This window comes from Ascaphus truei, unplaced genomic scaffold (assembly GCF_040206685.1).
Source record: "Ascaphus truei isolate aAscTru1 unplaced genomic scaffold, aAscTru1.hap1 HAP1_SCAFFOLD_2255, whole genome shotgun sequence".
Taxonomy (NCBI): Eukaryota; Metazoa; Chordata; class Amphibia; order Anura; family Ascaphidae; genus Ascaphus; species Ascaphus truei.
In genome coordinates, this window is record NW_027455171.1 from 22644 (window position 1) to 42313 (window position 19670).

The 19670-nt window shown below is 49.4% G+C and overlaps 1 protein-coding gene across 1 annotated transcript in view; it reads left to right on the plus strand.

Moving 5' to 3' along the window:
- SYNM (synemin) overlaps positions 1-17163 on the plus strand; it is a 29563-nt gene extending 12400 nt beyond the window's left edge. Inside the window, exons 3-4 of the mRNA XM_075582344.1 lie at positions 7419-7492; positions 10278-17163. Coding sequence (XP_075438459.1) covers positions 7419-7492; positions 10278-14290 — 4087 coding nt within the window. The 3' untranslated portion in view covers positions 14291-17163. The remainder of the gene's footprint in view (positions 1-7418; positions 7493-10277) is intronic.
- Positions 17164-19670: the final 2507 nt, after the last annotated feature.

Here is a 19670-nt window from a genome sequence, read left to right on the forward strand (position 1 = left end):
ATATATGATGGCACAGGTATAAAAAAAATACACACACCTTGATATGGCACTGGATGTTAAGCCAGACATCCCACTTCGAAGACCAGCAGCACTGTCACCCCTCCGTGTGGTATATTTCCACACCCTGGCTCACTGCCCTGTGGGGAGAGGTCAGCGTGCATCGTATTTTTTTATTCACACCTCGCGTACTGAAAATAAATCACAGCTAACAGGAAAGTGAGTCAGTTCCCAGATCTGCGCGGGGCGCTGCAGCATGAGTCGGCTTTTATTTTGGTTCTCCTGTGTTGATATAAATTATAGTTCCAGATGAAGCCGTCCTGTGGCTCAGGTCATTCTGTGGGATATTATATTTAGCGTTTGCTTTAGAAACGGAACAACTGTTTTGTTAACAGCAACCAGATATTTCTAATCCTCTGCCCAATCACTTAGCGCATGTCAGGTGTCTGCCCGGTCACTTAGCGCATGTCAGGGGTCCGCCCAATCACTGAGCGCATGTCAGGGGTCTGCCCCGTCACTTAGCGCATGTCAGGGGTCTGCCCAGTCACTGAGCGCATGTCAGGGGTCTGCCCGGTCACTTAGCGCATGTCAGGGGTCTGCCCGGTCACTTCGCGCATGTCAGGGGTCTGCCCCGTCACTGAGCGCATGTCAGGGGTCTGCCCGGTCACTTAGCGCATCTCAGGGGTCTGCCCAGCCACTTAGCGCATGTCAGGGGTCTGCCCAGTCACTTAGCGCATGTCAGGGGTCTGCCCGGTCACTTAGCGCATGTCAGGGGTCTGCCCAATAACTTAGCGCATGTCAAGGGTCTGCCAGGTCAATTAGCGCATGTCAGGGGTCTGCCCAGTCACTTAGCGCATGTCAGGGGTCTGCCCGGTCACTTAGCGCATGTCAGGGGTCTGCCCGGTCACTTAGCGCATGTCAGGGGTCTGCCCGGTCACTTAGCGCATGTCAGGGGTCTGCCCGGTCACTTAGCGCATGTCAGGGGTCTGCCCGGTCACTTAGCGCATGTCAGGGGTCTGCCCAATAACTTAGCGCATGTCAGGGGTCTGCCCGGTCACTTAGCGCATCTCAGGGGTCTGCCCGGTCACTTAGCGCATGTCAGGGGTCTGCCCGGTCACTTAGCGCATGTCAGGGGTCTGCACAGTCACTAAGCGCATGTCAGGGGTCTGCCCGGTCACTTAGCGCATGTCAGGGGTCTGCCCCATCACTAAGCGCATGTCAGGGGTCTGCCCGGTCACTTAGCGCATCTCAGGGGTCTGCCCGGTCACTTAGCGCATGTCAGGGGTCTGCCCCGACACTTAGCGCATGTCAGGGGTCTGCCCCGTCACTTAGCGCATGCCAGGGGTCTGCACAGTTACTTAGCGCATGTCAGGGGTCTTCCCGGTCACTTAGCGCATGTCAGGGGTCTTCCCGGTCACTTAGCGCATGTCAGGGGTCTGCACAGTCACTAAGCGCATGTCAGGGGTCTGCCCGGTCACTTAGCGCATGTCAGGGGTCTGCCCGGTCACTTAGCGCATGTCAGGGGTCTGCCCGGTCACTTAGCGCATGTCAGGGGTCTGCCCGGTCACTGAGCGCATGTCAGGGGTCTGCCCGGTCACTTAGCGCATCTCAGGGGTCTGCCCGGTCACGTAGCGCATCTCAGGGGTCTGCTCGGTCACTTAGCACATGTCAGGGGTCTGCCCCGACACTTAGCACATGTCAGGGGTCTGCCCAATCACTAAGCGCATCTCAGGGGTCTGCCCGGTCACTTAGCGCATGTCAGGGGTCTGCCCGGTCACTTAGCGCATGTCAGGGGTCTGCCCAGTCACAGCGCATGTCAGGGGTCTGCCCGGTCACGTAGCGCATCTCAGGGTTCTGCTCGGTCACTTAGCGCATGTCAGGGGTCTGCCCCGACACTTAGCGCATGTCAGGGGTCTGCCCAGTCACTTAGCACATGTCAGGGGTCTGCCCGGTCACTTAGCGCATCTCAGGGGTCTGCCCGGTCACTTAGCGCATCTCAGGTCACTTAGCGCATGTCAGGGGTCTGCCCAGTCACTTAGCGCATGTCAGGGGTCTGCCCGGTCACTTAGCGCATGTCAGTGCTCTGCCCAATCACTAAGTGCATCTCAGGGGTTTGCCCAGTCACTTAGCGCATCTCAGGGGTCTGCCCGGTCACGTAGCGCATCTCAGGGGTCTGCTCGGTCACTTAGCGCATGTCAGGGGTCTGCCCCAACACTTAGCGCATGTCAGGGGTCTGCCCGGTCACTTAGCACATGTCAGGGGTCTGCCCGGTCACTTAGCGCATGTCAGGGGTCCGCCCAATCACTGAGCGCATGTCAGGGGTCTGCCCCGTCACTTAGCGCATGTCAGGGGTCTGCCCAGTCACTGAGCGCATGTCAGGGGTCTGCCCGGTCACTTAGCGCATGTCAGGGGTCTGCCCCGTCACTGAGCGCATGTCAGGGGTCTGCCCGGTCACTTAGCGCATCTCAGGGGTCTGCCCAGCCACTTAGCGCATGTCAGGGGTCTGCCCAGTCACTTAGCGCATGTCAGGGGTCTGCCCGGTCACTTAGCGCATGTCAGGGGTCTGCCCAATAACTTAGCGCATGTCAAGGGTCTGCCAGGTCAATTAGCGCATGTCAGGGGTCTGCCCAGTCACTTAGCGCATGTCAGGGGTCTGCCCGGTCACTTAGCGCATGTCAGGGGTCTGCCCGGTCACTTAGCGCATGTCAGGGGTCTGCCCGGTCACTTAGCGCATGTCAGGGGTCTGCCCGGTCACTTAGCGCATGTCAGGGGTCTGCCCGGTCACTTAGCGCATGTCAGGGGTCTGCCCAATAACTTAGCGCATGTCAGGGGTCTGCCCGGTCACTTAGCGCATCTCAGGGGTCTGCCCGGTCACTTAGCGCATGTCAGGGGTCTGCCCGGTCACTTAGCGCATGTCAGGGGTCTGCACAGTCATTAAGCGCATGTCAGGGGTCTGCCCGGTCACTTAGCGCATGTCAGGGGTCTGCCCCATCACTAAGCGCATGTCAGGGGTCTGCCCGGTCACTTAGCGCATCTCAGGGGTCTGCCCGGTCACTTAGCGCATGTCAGGGGTCTGCCCCGACACTTAGCGCATGTCAGGGGTCTGCCCCGTCACTTAGCGCATGCCAGGGGTCTGCACAGTTACTTAGCGCATGTCAGGGGTCTTCCCGGTCACTTAGCGCATGTCAGGGGTCTTCCCGGTCACTTAGCGCATGTCAGGGGTCTGCACAGTCACTAAGCGCATGTCAGGGGTCTGCCCGGTCACTTAGCGCATGTCAGGGGTCTGCCCGGTCACTTAGCGCATGTCAGGGGTCTGCCCGGTCACTTAGCGCATGTCAGGGGTCTGCCCGGTCACTGAGCGCATATCAGGGGTCTGCCCGGTCACTTAGCGCATCTCAGGGGTCTGCCCGGTCACGTAGCGCATCTCAGGGGTCTGCTCGGTCACTTAGCACATGTCAGGGGTCTGCCCGACACTTAGCACATGTCAGGGGTCTGCCCAATCACTAAGCGCATCTCAGGGGTCTGCCCGGTCACTTAGCGCATGTCAGGGGTCTGCCCGGTCACTTAGCGCATGTCAGGGGTCTGCCCAGTCACAGCGCATGTCAGGGGTCTGCCCGGTCACGTAGCGCATCTCAGGGTTCTGCTCGGTCACTTAGCGCATGTCAGGGGTCTGCCCCGACACTTAGCGCATGTCAGGGGTCTGCCCAGTCACTTAGCGCATCTCAGGGGTCTGCCCGGTCACTTAGCGCATCTCAGGGGTCTGCCCGGTCACTTAGCGCATCTCAGGTCACTTAGCGCATGTCAGGGGTCTGCCCAGTCACTTAGCGCATGTCAGGGGTCTGCCCGGTCACTTAGCGCATGTCAGTGCTCTGCCCAATCACTAAGTGCATCTCAGGGGTTTGCCCAGTCACTTAGCGCATCTCAGGGGTCTGCCCGGTCACGTAGCGCATCTCAGGGGTCTGCTCGGTCACTTAGCGCATGTCAGGGGTCTGCCCCGACACTTAGCGCATGTCAGGGGTCTGCCCGGTCACTTAGCACATGTCAGGGGTCTGCCCGGTCACTTAGCGCATCTCAGGGGTCTGCCCGGTCACTTAGCGCATCTCAGGTCACTTAGCGCATGTCAGGGGTCTGCCCAGTCACTTAGCGCATGTCAGGGGTCTGCCCGGTCACTTAGCGCATGTCAGGGGTCTGCCCAGTCACTTAGCGCATGTCAGGGGTCTGCCCGGTCACAGCGCATGTCAGGGGTCTGCCCGGTCACTTAGCGCATGCTGATGTCATGCGAAGCCTGCATATAGTACTAGGTACTCTCAAGAGACCCCATCATTTTATACACAGGCAAATGGGCATCGCATGTCAGGGGTCGCCAACTCAAGTCCTCAAGGGTCACTAAAGGTCAAGTTTTAAGGATATAGCTACTTCAGCACATGTGGACCAATCAGTGGATCAGTCAACGACTGAGCCACCTGTGCTGAAGCAGGGATATCCTTGAAACCTGACCTGTTGGTTGGCCTTGATGACTGGAGTTGGCCACACTTGACATTTGTCATCACCCCAGTGCCAGTTAGACAGTTCCAGAATATATTGCCTTAACTACCCCTCTCTCACCCTCATAACAATTCACAGCAGAATGCTCCTCCAGTTCCCAATACCCCAGAAGTAGGCATGAAGGGGACTTCCTGTAGGTCGTTTTAAATACGCACGTCATTCCAACTTCAGCCACTTACCCTGAGCGGCGGGTGAAACACTCTCCCTGTGTATTGGGTGACACCGTTATTATAGCAATTGGTGGGCAACAGGCAGGGTCCCTGGCTACCTGCAGCCCCCAACCACTAGCTCCCCTGGTAGCCTGCTCCCCCCCCCCACCCATTGCCTCAGTGAGTTAGAGTTCCCAGTGTAAGGCGAGGACCGGGGAACAGAATTATAATGCGTGGCGCTAAGAACTGTATACAGCTATAATGATAATGTTGTGAAGATAATGAATCCTATATGAGGTCTGGGATATATTCTTGATTGTAGGGGGGTACTGGGTGCGGTATCCTAGTTGCTAAAACCACCATAGATGGCACTCAAATTGTCCAGGAACCCAAAGGCTAATGATCACCCCAATGAATAGCACCCTAATCCTTTTGTGGAATAATGATATGACCATGTAGCAAGCAAGAAAACTCACGAGTCCGCTGCAGCGTCCACGTTGATCCCACCAGACCTCTGGGTGTACCTCCGTCCTTGGAGATGGATGCAGATAAGAGAGGGAAATGGCAGAGCACAACCCGAATCATCCGAACAAGAAGTTAGGAGGAAAGTGCGTTATCCATAAAAAATGTAATAGTCATGGAGGGAAAAAGGGCAAGGCATTACCCTACCAAGGCATTACCCTACCAAGGCATTACCCTACCAAGGCCTTACCCTACCAAGGCATTACCCTACCAAGGCATTACCCTACCAAGGCATTACCCTACCAAGGCATTACCCTACCAAGGCATTACCCTACCAAGGCGTTACCCTACCAAGGCATTACCCTACCAAGGCATTACCCTACCAAGGCATTACCCTACCAAGGCATTACCCTACCAAGGCATTACCCTACCAAGGCAAGGCATTACCCTACCAAGGCATTACCCTACCAAGGCCTTACCCTACCACGGCATTACCCTACCAAGGCATTACCCTACCACGGCATTACCCTACCAAGGCCTTACCCTACCACGGCATTACCCTACCAAGGCATTACCCTACCAAGGCATTACCCTACCAAGGCATTACCCTACCAAGGCCTTACCCTACCAAGGCCTTACCCTACCAAGGCAATACCCTACCAAGGCATTACCGTACCAACATGTTTCGTGCTACACAGAGCACTTTATCAAGGCCTTGGTAGGGTAAGGCCGTGGTAGGGTAATGCCTTGGTAGGGTAATGCCTTGGTAGGGTAATGCCGTGGTAGGGTAATGCCTTGGTAGGGTAATGCCTTGGTAGGGTAATGCCTTGGTAGGGTAATGCCTTGGTAGGGTAATGCCTTGGTAGGGTAATGCCTTGGTAGGGTATTGCCTTGGTAGGGTATTGCCTTGGTAGGGTAATGCCTTGGTAGGGTAATGCCTTGGTAGGGTATTGCCTTGGTAGGGTAATGCCTTGGTAGGGTATTGCCTTGGTAGGGTATTGCCTTGGTAGGGTAATGCCTTGGTAGGGTAAGGCCTTGGTAGGGTAAGGCCTTGGTAGGGTAATGCCTTGGTAGGGTAATGCCTTGCTAGGGTAATGCCTTGGTAGGGTAATGCCTTGGTAGGGTAATTAATGCCTTGGTAGGGTAATGCCTTGGTAGGGTAATGCATTGGTAGGGTAATGCCTTGGTAGGGTAATGCCTTGGTAGGGTAATGCCTTGGTAGGGTAAGGCCTTGGTAGGGTAATGCCTTGGTAGGGTAATGCCTTGGTAGGGTAAGGCCTTGTTAGGGTAATTAATGCCTTGGTAGGGTAATGCCTTGGTAGGGTAATGCCTTGGTAGGGTAAGGCCTTGGTAGGGTAATGCCTTGGTAGGGTAATGCCTTGGTAGGGTAATGCCTTGGTAGGGTAAGGCCTTGGTAGGGTAATGCCTTGGTAGGGTAAGGCCTTGGTAGGGTAATGCCTTGGTAGGGTAATGCCTTGGTAGGGTAATGCCTTGGTAGAGTAATGCCTTGGTAGAGTAATGCCTTGGTAGGGTAATGCCTTGGTAGGGTAATGCCTTGGTAGGGTAAGGCCTTGGTAGGGTAAGGCCTTGGTAGGGTAATTAATGCCTTGGTAGGGTAATGCCTTGGTAGGGTAAGGCCTTGGTAGGGTAAGGCCTTGGTAGGGTAAGGCCTTGGTAGGGTAAGGCCTTGGTAGGGTAATGCCTTGGTAGGGTAAGGCCTTGGTAGGGTAATGCCTTGGTAGGGTAATGCCTTGCCCTTTTCCCTTCCATGACTATTACATTTTTTATGGATAACGCACTTTCCTCCTAATTTCTTGTTCGGGTGATTCCGGTTGTGCTCTGCCATTTCTCTCTCTTATAAGGCGAGGACCGGGACTATATATTCACCAGTATGCCGCCATTATGCAGCTAAGTGGAGGGGCGGAGAGAAGCTGACACGCACGGCTGCACCGTCCCTTCTGTCCGGGGCACTATATACCGGTATATACGTATTGACAGCCTTTAGAGGTACATCATGTTGCCTACCACTGTGCTATTGGGAATAAAGATGTCCCTCTCTCCGCTTTGGTGATTGCTGATGCCAGAATTTCACCCTAGAGGTGGTGGCGTCGGGCACCCTCCCTCCCTTACATTCAGTTCTTTTCTTTCTCTTCTCTCTAAGTAATGACGGGGATTGTCTCTCGCGGGTTACAGCGCATCTGCCGCTCTCAGAATGTTTCACTTCACCTTTTTTACTATTTTTCTTACAAAATGCTTTTTTAATAGGGCTTTGCTGGAGGGAGAAAACTACAAGTACGATGTAATCCTGAGTGATCGCCCAACGAGAAACATACCCGCAGGTAAGGCTGGTTTAGTCTTGTAACCCCTTCTTATTTATTATTTATTTATTTATAAAATATTTTACCAGGAAGTAATAAATTGAGAGTTACCTCTCGTTTTCAAGTATGTCCTGGGCACAGAGTTAGGACAAATAATACATGGTTACAAGTACAGTTACATAAATGAACAAGGTATACATTATATACAAGACATTGCATGCACAGTTAAAGAAAATATATATTATGGGCGTATGTACCCGAGAGCCAGCATTACCTATATGTACACAGTAAATAAACACATCTTGCATTATGAAATTGACAATCTAACATAGATAGTTATCTCATTTGTCAGGGAAGGGTTAAATATAAAATATGTGTTTATGATCTTCGTGAATACTATTCTTTCCTCACAATGTAAAACACTCAAATAACACTTCTCCAGCTTACAGGGGTCCATGTTAAAATGGATGAGAAGTAAAAGATGACACTGTGTGCTCATTTGCATGTCATTTCCCAGAATCCCTGGCTGCAGTGGAAGCACACTATGCTAAGAGATAATAGGGAAACGCAGGTTTGCAGGTAGGGTTGCCAGGTGTCCAGTATTGAATCAGAACTGTCCTGTATTTGGACACTCTGTCCAGTAAAAATTAGAGGTAATACTGGACATGTATGTGTATACCGGTATTACCTCTCTGGGCGTGTATGTGTATACTGGTATTACCTCTCTGGGCGTGTATGTGTATACCGGTATTACCTCTCTGGGCGTGTATGTGTATACCGGTATTACCTCTCTGGGCGTGTATGTGTATATTGTTATTACCTCTCTGGGCGTGTATGTGTATACCGGTATTACCTCTCCGGGCGTGTAAGTGTATACCGGTATTACCTTTCTGGGCGTGTACGTGTATACCGGTATTACCTCTCTGGGCGTGTACGTGTATACCGGTATTACCTCTCTGGGTGTGTATGTGTATACCGGTATTACCTCTCTGGGTGTGTATGTGTATACCGGTATTACCTCTCTGGGCATGTACGTGTATACCGGTATTACCTCTCTGGGCGTGTATGTGTATACCGATATTACCTCTCTGGGCGTGTACGTGTATACCGATATTACCTCTCTGGGCGTGTACGTGTATACCGGTATTACCTCTCTGGGCGTGTGTGTGTATACCGGTATTACCTCTCTGGGTGTGTATGTGTATACAGGTATTACCTCTCTGGGCGTGTGTGTGTATACCGGTATTACCTCTCTGTGCATGTATGTGTATACTGGTATTACCTCTCTGGGCGTGTGTGTGTATATCGGTATTACCTCTCTAGGTGTGTATGTGTATACCGGTATTACCTCTCTCGGCATGTGTGTGTATACCGGTATTACCTCTCTGGGCGTGTATGTGTATACCGGTATTAACTCTCTGGGCGTGTATGTGTATACCGGTATTACCTCTCTGGGCGTGTATGTGTATACCGGTATTACCTCTCTGGGCGTGTATGTGTATACCGGTATTACCTCTCTGGGCGTGTATGTGATTACCGGTATTACCTCTCTGGGCGTGTATGTGTATACCGGTATTACCTCTCTGGGTGTGTATGTGTATACCGGTATTACCTCTCTGGGCGTGTATGTGTATACCGGTATTATCTCTCTGGGCGTGTATGTGTATACCGGTATTACCTCTCTGGGCGTGTATGTGTATACCGGTATTACCTCTCTGGGTGTGTATGTGTATACCGGTATTACCTCTCTGGGTGTGTATGTGTATACCGGTATTACCTCTCTGGGCGTGTATGTGTATACCGGTATTACCTCTCTGGGCGTGTATGTGTATACCGGTATTACCTCTCTGGGCGTGTATGTGTATACCGGTATTACCTCTCTGGGCGTGTATGTGTATACCGGTATTACCTCTCTGGGCGTGTATGTGTATACCGGTATTACCTCTCTGGGCGTGTATGTGTATATCGGTATTACCTCTCTGGGGGTGTATGTGTATACCGGTATTACCTCTCTGGGCGTGTATGTGTATACCGGTATTACCTCTCTGGGCGTGTATGTGTATACCGGTATTACCTCTCTGGGCGTGTATGTGTATACCGGTATTACATCTCTGGGCGTGTATGTGTATACAGGTATTACCTCTCTGGGCGTGTATGTGTATACAGGTATTACCTCTCTGGGCGTGTATGTGTATACCGGTATTACCTCTCTGGGCGTGTATGTGTATACCGGTATTCCCTCTCTGGGCGTGTATGTGTATACCGGTATTACCTCTCTGGGCGTGTCTGGGTGTGTATGTGTATACAGGTATTACCTCTCTGGACATAGTAACATGATCAGCTTGTTGGGCCGCGGGATTTCCCCTAGCAGTGTGAGAGCAGAGTTACTGCTAGGGGAATAGGCAGCTTCCTCCATCCTGATTGGGTGCTGCTGGGTAATGCAGCCAATCAGGAGGACGTGTCAGGAGCCCTGGTGGTGGGGCCAAAGAGAGGAGGAAACAGCATGGAGCGGTGAGAGGTGTGTGGGTCTTGAGTGTGTCACACCTTTCACCATTGTGGCCAGTATTTTTGGTGACCCACCTGGTAACCCTAGTTACAGACCTGTCTGAGACATGTGATACTTTTATCCGTTGGAATAATATCTTGTTGTGTTGGGAGGTCTAAAGATTTGAGCAACTAACGAAATTCTAATCGTAGAATGATAAACTTTACGTCCTTAAATGAACCTCCAGTGACAAATAAATAAACACATAAAAAACTAAATAGTAAATAAAATCTGTTTTCTTTTCATGTATACTTTGTGTAGGGTTCGTAAAGTCGGCTGGTGAGCAGACAAGAGGATATTCCGATGTCAGGAGAGGAGAAACGAGACAGGTCTTTCCAGTAACCAGAAGAATTGAGGACAAGCGAAGGAAAGAACACACCTCAAATATCAACAGGTTTAACCCACGGCCAATAACGCACACACAGGTTAGATCACAATCTGAAGATACTGGACGGACAAATAGTTTCTACCTATCACATGTTCGGGAGAAGACCGCCCATGACAAAAGTGAAAGGTTTGATACAAGCTTCCCCCCAAGATATGGCTTACTGAAAAACAATGATATCCCGCAGAACAGATTCCCTACAGAACCTGCTACAGTTGGGAGACCATTTCCAGCAAGGGAGTCCAGAGTAGTTACGCCAAAGATAAAGCAAGAGCAGGTGCGGCATTTGAAACCAGTTAACGCCCAAAGAGCACAAGCAGAGGAGATCACAGGAGGTGAAATAGACATTAGGGTGGAATATAAAACGAAAGAAACAAACTCGGTCAGAGGTTTGGACACCAAGGAAGTGGAACAAAGGACTGTGGGAGCAAAGTATATTGAAGAAGAGAGGAGTGTTTTGGAAAGCACAGTCCAAAATATGCTCACGGACAAGAAGAGCAGGAAGGAGGAAGAAGCAGAATGTGTAACGGAAACAGTAGGTAAAGATACCAGTAAAGAAACTAAAATACAAGAGCCACCAGTCAAAAAGGAAAGGAAGAAAAGAGAACAGGCTAAAAAGAACAAAGACGAAACAGAGGAAACCCCAGGTGAGAAAACCATTGGAAGAGAAGAGAAGATGGATGCCTACGAGTCTGTCTATGGGGTGAAAAATATTGTGCTCGAGGAAACGCCACTTGATGACCAAGTTGGCCGGGAGATACCTATTATATTTGAAGTGAGCAAAAAGTCGAGCAGTCCACAGAGAAACGGTGTGGAAAACACATGGGAAAGTTCAATAACTAGAAGCTCTAATCAATCACGCGTAAACGACGAAGCGTCTTCTCTGGGACATGTGGAGGCAAGTGCACCAAAGCAAGAAGCAGAATGGAATGAAAGCAGCGACACTGGAGACTATCAAGTGGTGATAACTCCATCAGAGCACTTGGCAGAAAGGGCAATGGCAGCCGATATTCTTAAACACTTTGGCCAACCTTCTGCCTTGGATGATGCCAATGTGACCTATGTAGAAAGGAAGCAGCAGGACGCTGATGGATCTGTGAAAACCGAGATTATTGTGCAGTCTAAGACAGAAGAAGATACAGAGTTTTACAATGAAGCGTACATCGCAGATCTATGGAACAGGAGGTCTAGCCAAACAGCCCAGGAGGAGGTCACAGGAGCAACAGAGAGTTTGGTAGAGGATCTGCTCAGCACAAATGTAACACAATCTATTTTGAAAGACGTACAGGGGGCAGAAGGAGAAGACTGGATACAAAAGTTAATTCATGCTGGGCTAAAGGGAAGGCCAGGAATGTCTGTTAAAGTTGAAATAATTGAGGAATCCATAGGGTCATTTGAGGAGGATAGACCTGAGTTTACCACTCCATTTCAGGTAGAGGAAGCAGAGGAGCATTATTCAGGAGCAGAGGTAGTAAATACTGAGGAAGAAGATCTTCATGTATCTATGACAGGCAAGGACCTGCAGAGCAAGATGCAAAGTAGTGAACGCGCAAGTCATGTGGAAGAAGTGACCGAGGGGGAAGATGTGGATGAAGAGACAAGTTATTTTGTGTCAATTCCAGATGACAACCACTCTGTACCCGATGAAGAGGAAGAGACTTTACGTGGACAAATTCACATAGAAGAGGAGTCCCATGTTAAGTATTCCTGGCAAGATGAGTTCCTGGAAGGCTCACAGAACCGGAAAACGTTAAGTGATTTTGTAAAATATGCTAGCACCAATGATCCAGAAACAACCGTTCATGGGACCTTGGAGGACACTAGTATATACAGACTGGAGGAGCAAGAGCCTAAAGGAGACTTGGATGTTGGGGCTGTTGTGATCGAGAAAGAAATTAAAATACCCCATGAATTCCAGTCGTCAATTAGGGGTCTCTTGTCTAAGGACGTCAAGGATCCTCAACAGCAGTTGAAGGAAGCACTGGAGTGTCTACAAGGGAGCATTCCACAAGACCTAATGGAAGAACTGTCAACATTAGCCAGAGAAGAGCAAGCTCACTCCAGTAGTTTGGCAGTAGATATTAAAAAAGTTGACCAAACTAAAGACAGTGGCATGGTTACAATTGTAGCAGAAATTAATGTATCACAAACCATGGACAGAGATAATTTGGACGCACTTAAGTTTAAGGAGAGAGCCTCCTCATTGCACTCTGCAGAAGACTTATCTGAAGCAGTTACGAGCTTTCTGGACAGTAAAGAAAGGGACACTTCTGTTCTCAGAAATAATTCTGGGGTTAGCCAGGAATCCTACAACTCATTCACTCTGGAAACAAATAATGGTGCAGAGTGTTATACTTCTGAAGAAACCATTCATAAAGATCCACCCACTAGAATTGTCCAACTCAGTCCAACAGCAGAGCTATCACAAACACAAATATCAAGTGATGTAAGCAGATACATAAAGCATATTAAACTGGGCACCTCCGAGAACATCTCACAAGAGGGGTCAATCTCTGATACCAAAGAGCATGATTCTTTTGGAGAACTATCCCCAACAGACATTAACAGATCTGTCCACCACATTAGATTAGGGCAAAGAGAAATATACTCTACTGAACAAATCATCTATGAGGGACCCATCTCTGAAACTCTTCAGCTGGACGTTGTGAAAAATACAGAAGACTCAACAGATCAGAACAGATCCATACGCCATATAAAGATAAATCCCACAGAAATGTATCCTGCAGAGCAGATCATATTCCATGGGCCCATTTTCAAAACTTTGGGCAGTGTTGCTGCAGGAGATAATATAAGCCAAGCTGCTCAGAATATTAAGTCGGGCTTAGAGGACATGCAGACTGGTGAACAGGACAATGGGAGTCACGGTGTTTATCAGGCGGAGGCTGTGGCAGGCGCAAGTAAAACTACTACCCATTTTAAACTAAATACGGGTGAAACTCAAGCAACAAAAGAAATTATATTTGAGGGTCCCATTTCTAAGGTTCTAGAGCTCAGCAGGGTAATCCCCCTGGAGAACTCGGAAGAGGACAGCAGGCCTATCGAACATAAAAGTAGCTCTCAGAAAATCCATGTGGCTAAGCAAATCAAATATCAGGGTTTAATATCTGAATCTTTTCAGCTGGAAGATCCAGGGAGTCTTGTTGAGAGGGAAGACCAGCCAGATGTTAACACGTTTGTGCACCACATTAAATTAGGTCCAAACAAAGAGCAAATTGTTTTTCAAGGTCCCATCTCTGCAAACCGACACGTGGGTGCTGAAGAGGACAATTCCCATTTGGAAGAGATGAGTGACACCAACAGATCCGTTACACACATCCGACTGGGTGCTAAGGAAATGAACACCTCTGAACGCATAATAATCGAAGGACCCATTTCGGAAACCTATATATCCTCGGATGTAAGAGTAGAATCTTCCGATGGAGATGAAACAGAGAGTGAGAGGTCTATTAAACACATTAAACTGAGCCCAACAGAAAAGTCCTTTACTTTTCAGATGGATATAACCAAAGTTGCCACAAAGTTTCCAGGTGAAGGGGTAACCCAGGAAAACACAATGGTTATTTCTTCTGGGAATTTTGAAGAACAGCCAGAGATGAGTCAGCTGTGCAATGAATTAACTGATGATCAGGAGGTTACTGAAAGTGGATATGGGGAAGAAGAAATTGCTGGCGTCTCTCAGTACCCCTGTGAAGTTGAAGTCCAATCTCCAGGTCAACGTAGCATTGATACATCCGAGTTCGAAAAAACAGTGCAACTGCAGAGGATTGTCGACCATAGGTCTGTGATTGCCGATGACAAGAAGGTCGCGATTGTTTATCTTGAACAAGAAGAGGAACCAGATCAGGATTATTTACGGCGCTCGTTTTAAAAATCCCATTTCACGAGTTTGAGAGAGCGAGACGGATTCGACACTTCTCCCATGAAAAGATCAACTATATAACGATCTGAGAGTCCACATTTGCCAAAACCTCACACCTCGCCCGGATATCAAGCAAGTGGCAAACGTGTTTCTATTGATGTCTTTCAGCCTTGCAGAATGTTTGAACTGGACCAGTTCAGGTATCGCAGAATCCAGCGAGATGACACACGCGTGTGGTGGACTTTGCTAAATAACTTGTGCATCACTGCAGTAACTCCGTTTGTTATTATGCTTTCGCTTGAACAATGATATACTGTATTTGGAAAAGATTACTAGACGATGCAGACCGTAGGAGAGACTGAATGTTTGTATCGGCTGTTTCCTGGTGTGTATGCTGTATACGGGCACTCCTGCTCTGGTTTAATCAGGGACAATCGCTGATATTGAGCTGAAAATGCGACACTTTGTAACTTTGTCCCTGATGATAGTTTCCTTAACCTAGCGCATGTCAATAGGCCGTCTCCCTAATTTGTTCTCCCAAATCTTTCTGATGATTTGCAAATATCGCACGAGATGTAACAATTAATAATATAAAGCATTTTTTTTTTTTCAATCCTTTTACTAATCACTTAATCCAGAGGTGGGCAATTCCAATCCTCAAGGGCCCCTAACAGGTCAGGTCTAAACAATATCCCTGCTTCAGCACAGGCAGTGCAGTTGCTGACTGAGCCAATGATTGAGCCACCTGTGCTGAAGCAGGGATATCCTGAAAACCTGACCTGTTGGTGGCCCTTGAGGACTGGAGTTGGCCACCCCTGATTTAATCATTTAAACTGGTAAGGTGAAACCGCTAATGCCATGAGAGGAAACAATGGCTGTAATCGTAAATAACCCATGTGCTAACGATGGAACCTCACAAGGAACGCTGCAAATATTCAGGGCAGACGCCATATTTAATATACCCAAAGATTACAAACTTGGCAGATGGAAGTCGTTTCAAAGAAAAATGAGTTGAATTCCTGTCTATCTCACTCTCTTGGCTGCATTGCCATCCTTTCTGGTATCCAAGGGGTTCTGATGTAACATGGTATTCTCTTTGTATGCACCGGTTTCATTCTTATTTTAGTGTGGGACTGACAATTTAAATAATGTTTTTGTGCCTTTTCCCAGAGATCTGTGTTATCAGGAGAAGTAGCTTTTATTTTTGAATTTCTTTCATTAGGTTCGATACCGCACAAAGCTGTAATCTGGCAATGCAGTAACCGAACACTATGACCTTTCTGTTGCACACAGGTTTATTATATATATATATATATATATATATATATCTGTACCGTGTTAGCCGAGCTTAATAATCAAAAACGAGTAGACGATACCGTTCTGTGGCTAACGAAATGCTTTTATTTGTGTGAGCTTTCGAGATACACTGATCTCTTCTTCCGGCGATGTTACAGACATTATATATATATAGGCAAAAAGTGACACTGTGTGCTCATTTGCATGTCATTTCCCAGAATCCCTTGCTGCAGTGGAAGTGCTGTATGCTGGGTGATAATGGGGAAAGGCGGGGTTGCAGACCTGCCTAAGACATGCAGATGAGCATACAGTTGTATTTGCATATATATATATATATATATATATATATATATATATATATATATATACATACACACCTTCTTTGCCACAGCACAGGGCTTAACCAGCTGAATGATATTGTTCAGGTCAGTAGGTTTGTACCAGTCCTGCAGTCTCCAGATGAGATGACCGTTCTCACTACATAATGTCAGCTGGAGTGTAACGTGCACACATCCTAATGGAAACTTCTGCTTCAGCATCGGCTGATAGGATTCAGTTTAATGATCTCCCAAAGTAGGAAATGTTAGTGTACTTAACTCTTTTGCTCCCGGAGGGCCCTGTAACACACGTTTGATGGCAGTAAAGCTGTAATTTCCAATACGTGCGTGTCTCTCCTTACATACAATGTATCCCCAGTCAGCACCTGTATTCCCCCTACCCAGTATATATTATAAATACCTGGCACTGGCACACTAATCCTTGTTACAGGGACTTTAAGCACGCTGGAAAGGTTACACACATTACACCCGGGGCGGCCCCCTCCAGTCCTCAAGGGCAACCAACAGTCAGGTATTAGGGATATCCCTGCTTCAGCACAGGTGGCTCAGTCACTTATTGAGACACCTGTGCTGAAGCAGGGCTATCTTGAAAACTTGACATGTTGGAGGCCCTTGAGGACTGGAGGGGGCCGCCCTGATTTAAAGCTCTCTTAATAACCTGAGGATATTTCCCCCCTGACTGTTTGTGCAATCACACAGAATACGTCGCATCAATCAGTGGACAGCAGCAGCAGGTTAGGCCTATTAGGGGTCAAGGGGTCAAAAGCCTTTAAGGATCAATCTATCCCAAAATATCTGCGTGAGAAAAACCACAGGAAATGACCGCACATGTTCCCTTTGAAATCCTGCAACAAGGCGCGTTTTTCCCAGATTTCAACCGTCGCTTTCGGATTTGTGCTTATTTTCCCCAGCGCAGAAACCCCCTTTTTTTAATCTGCTGTTTTAATGGTTGGAGCATACTTTAAAAGTGTTTAACCCTGGAGCGTTTTCACTTAGTACTAAAATAATGAGTATTATATAAGCGGATAAGATATATTTTTGTAACGTGAACTTTAACGCTGTTCCCCTGGCAGCCATAGGGTTAATATTTCACTTTAAAGCGTGTTTGATGTGCATATAAACGGGGGTGACATTCAGTGCCCGCGTGAAGGGTTCAGAGCAGGTTTCTTACGATATACGTTGGTTTTCTGCGTGTGTTTGCACTTTATTTTGTCACTATTCAACATTAAAAAAAATATATATATGAAATGCATTCCAGGCTCCCTTGTTTAAAATGCCGCAGATGAAGGTGTCAGGCCAGAGTGTCAGAGACAAGCGCCCGGATAATATGCAGCGGCCGCTGGCAACCTGCCTTGCCATGTTTGTGAGTGTCCAGTGGAAATGCTTTGTGGGGTTTCTCTGGGCATGATAGGCCGTATCCTACAAATGCTGAATCGGAGGAAGATCCCCATTAGCTCCTCGCTTCTATAAGAGCATGCAACGCGTTGCAGAGATGTTGGGCGCACGCAGACGAATGCATGGCAGAACTGGCATGGGAAGCCCCTGGTAATGATGCAGTTAATTGTTACATACCTTGTGCTAAGATCAGCTTGCCAGCAGCGAAGGACACTGCACAAGAATAGCTCCCGCCGAGGAATGCTCCTTCTCCCAGATTTAAAGGTCAGGAGTATTTTAAAAGGCAGCGCTGTCATTTCTTGTTTAATTTTCTGATCTTGGGCATTTAAATCATTGGCCATGTGACCTTGGGGTAACATTTTGGGGTCTGCGTATTAAGCGACCCAATAAGGCCATAACACACAGATCAAAACACTGTATTTATGTATCAATCTTATGTTTGCAAAAAGACAGCACCAGATTTATTTTATAAAAAATACAAACCCCAATTTTTTTTCTTCTCTGGAGAATATAGTGCTGTTTCCCCCCCATATACGGTGCTATATTTCACACTGCGTGTGAGACTGGACATGTCTGAATAAGGGTACATATAGATACGTATGGGCTCTAGGGAAAGCTCCATTTTAACCTCCTGGAGAGAGGAGGGAGGGAGCGAGAGAGGGGGGAAGGGAGGGGGGGGGAGAGGGGGAGAAGGAAGGGAGGGAGGGGGGGGGAGAAGGAAGGGAGGGAGGGGGGGGGAGAGAGAGGGAGGAAGGGAGGGAGAGGGGCGAGGAAATGGAGGGAGCGAGAGAGGGGGAAGGGGTGAGAGAGGGACGAGAGAGGGGGGAAGGGAGCGAGAGGGGTGAAGGGGGGAGAAAGGGGAGGGAGCAAGAGAGGTGGTTGGGTGAGAGAGGGAAGAGGGAGAGAGGGGGGAAAGAGATGGGGAGGAGGGAGCGAGATGGGGGAGGGAGCATGAGGGGGGGAGGGAGAAAGAGAGGGGGAGGGAGAGAGGGGGGGATGGAGTGAGAGGGGTGAGAGAGGGGGAGGGAGCGAGAGAGGGGGGAGGGCATGAGAGGGGGGGAGAGGGAGCGAGAGAGGAGAGGGAGTGAGAGAGGGGGGAGGGAGTGAGAGAGGGAGCGAGAGAGGGGGAAAGGGGGAGTGAGAGAGGGGAGAGCGCTCGAGCGGGGGGAGAGAGAGCGAGAGAGGGGGAGGAAGCAAGAGAGAGTGAGAGGGGGTGGGCACGAGAGTGTGGAGGAAGTGAGAGAGGGGACGGGCGCTAGAGAGAGGGGAGAGAGAGAGGAGGGAGCGAGAGAGGGGGGAGGTGGGGAGTGAGCGAGTGAGGGGGGAAGGGGTGAGAGAGGGAGGAGAAGCGAGAGGGGGGAGGGAGGAGGGGGAGAGAGCGGGAGGAGAGGGGGGAGAGAGGGGGGAGGACGCTAGAGAGGAGGGAGGGAGCGAGACATGGGAGGGGGAGTGAGAAGGGGGGCGCTAGAGAGGGGGGAGAGAGGGGAGAGGGAGCGCGAGAGGGGGAAGGGGTGAGAGAGGGAGGAGGGAACGAGAGAGGGGGGGAAGGGGTTAGAGAGGGGGAGGGAGTGAGAGAGAGGGGGAGGGAGTGAGAGAGAGGGGACAGTGCGAGAGAGTGGATAGGGGTGAGAAGGGGAAGAGGGAGCGAGAGAGGGGGAAGGCGGGAGAGGGGGAGGGAGTGAGAGGGGAGAGGGAGCGAGAGAGGGAGGGAGCGAGAGAGGGGGAAGTGCAGAGAGAGGGGGAGGGAGTGAGAGAGTGGGGAGGGCGCGAGAGGGAGTGAGAGAGGGGGGAGGGAGCGGGAGAGGTGTGGGGGGGGGGGGCTGGGGTGTTTCTGGAAGGAAACCAAAGTCTGTACCGGCGTGGAAGAAATAATTCCAAACATGGTTCTCGTGGAGGAACCCGCATTCTGCTTGGAGCCGTAGAAGTAACACAGGGAAATACTTCATCCCACAGCAGGCATGCAATTTAAATATCTCTTATTAAAAAATCTATATATAAACACAAAGCAAAGTGCCCTGGTCCATTACCTTAGCAGCAGAGCTCAGAGCTGTATCGCTGTGAGGAACACCCGAATTAATGCAGGTGACCACCCTGATTCTGAGCGTCTGGACTCACCCCGCCAGTCCTTGTTGGTTAGTGATGTGCAAAACATTCGCACACCTGACAAATTATTGGACTTTCGCATTACACAGAGAATGTGCTAAAAGGGCAAAAATTCACCAAAAATGACCAAACGTCATTAACTTAATGTCACCGAATCTAGGAGAAAACTCTCGTGCTTTCCAGAGGCTATTATTAGGCTGAAGTAGAAGTTGTGATGAGATTTTGTAAATACGTACAGTAGGCGACTTTTGGATATT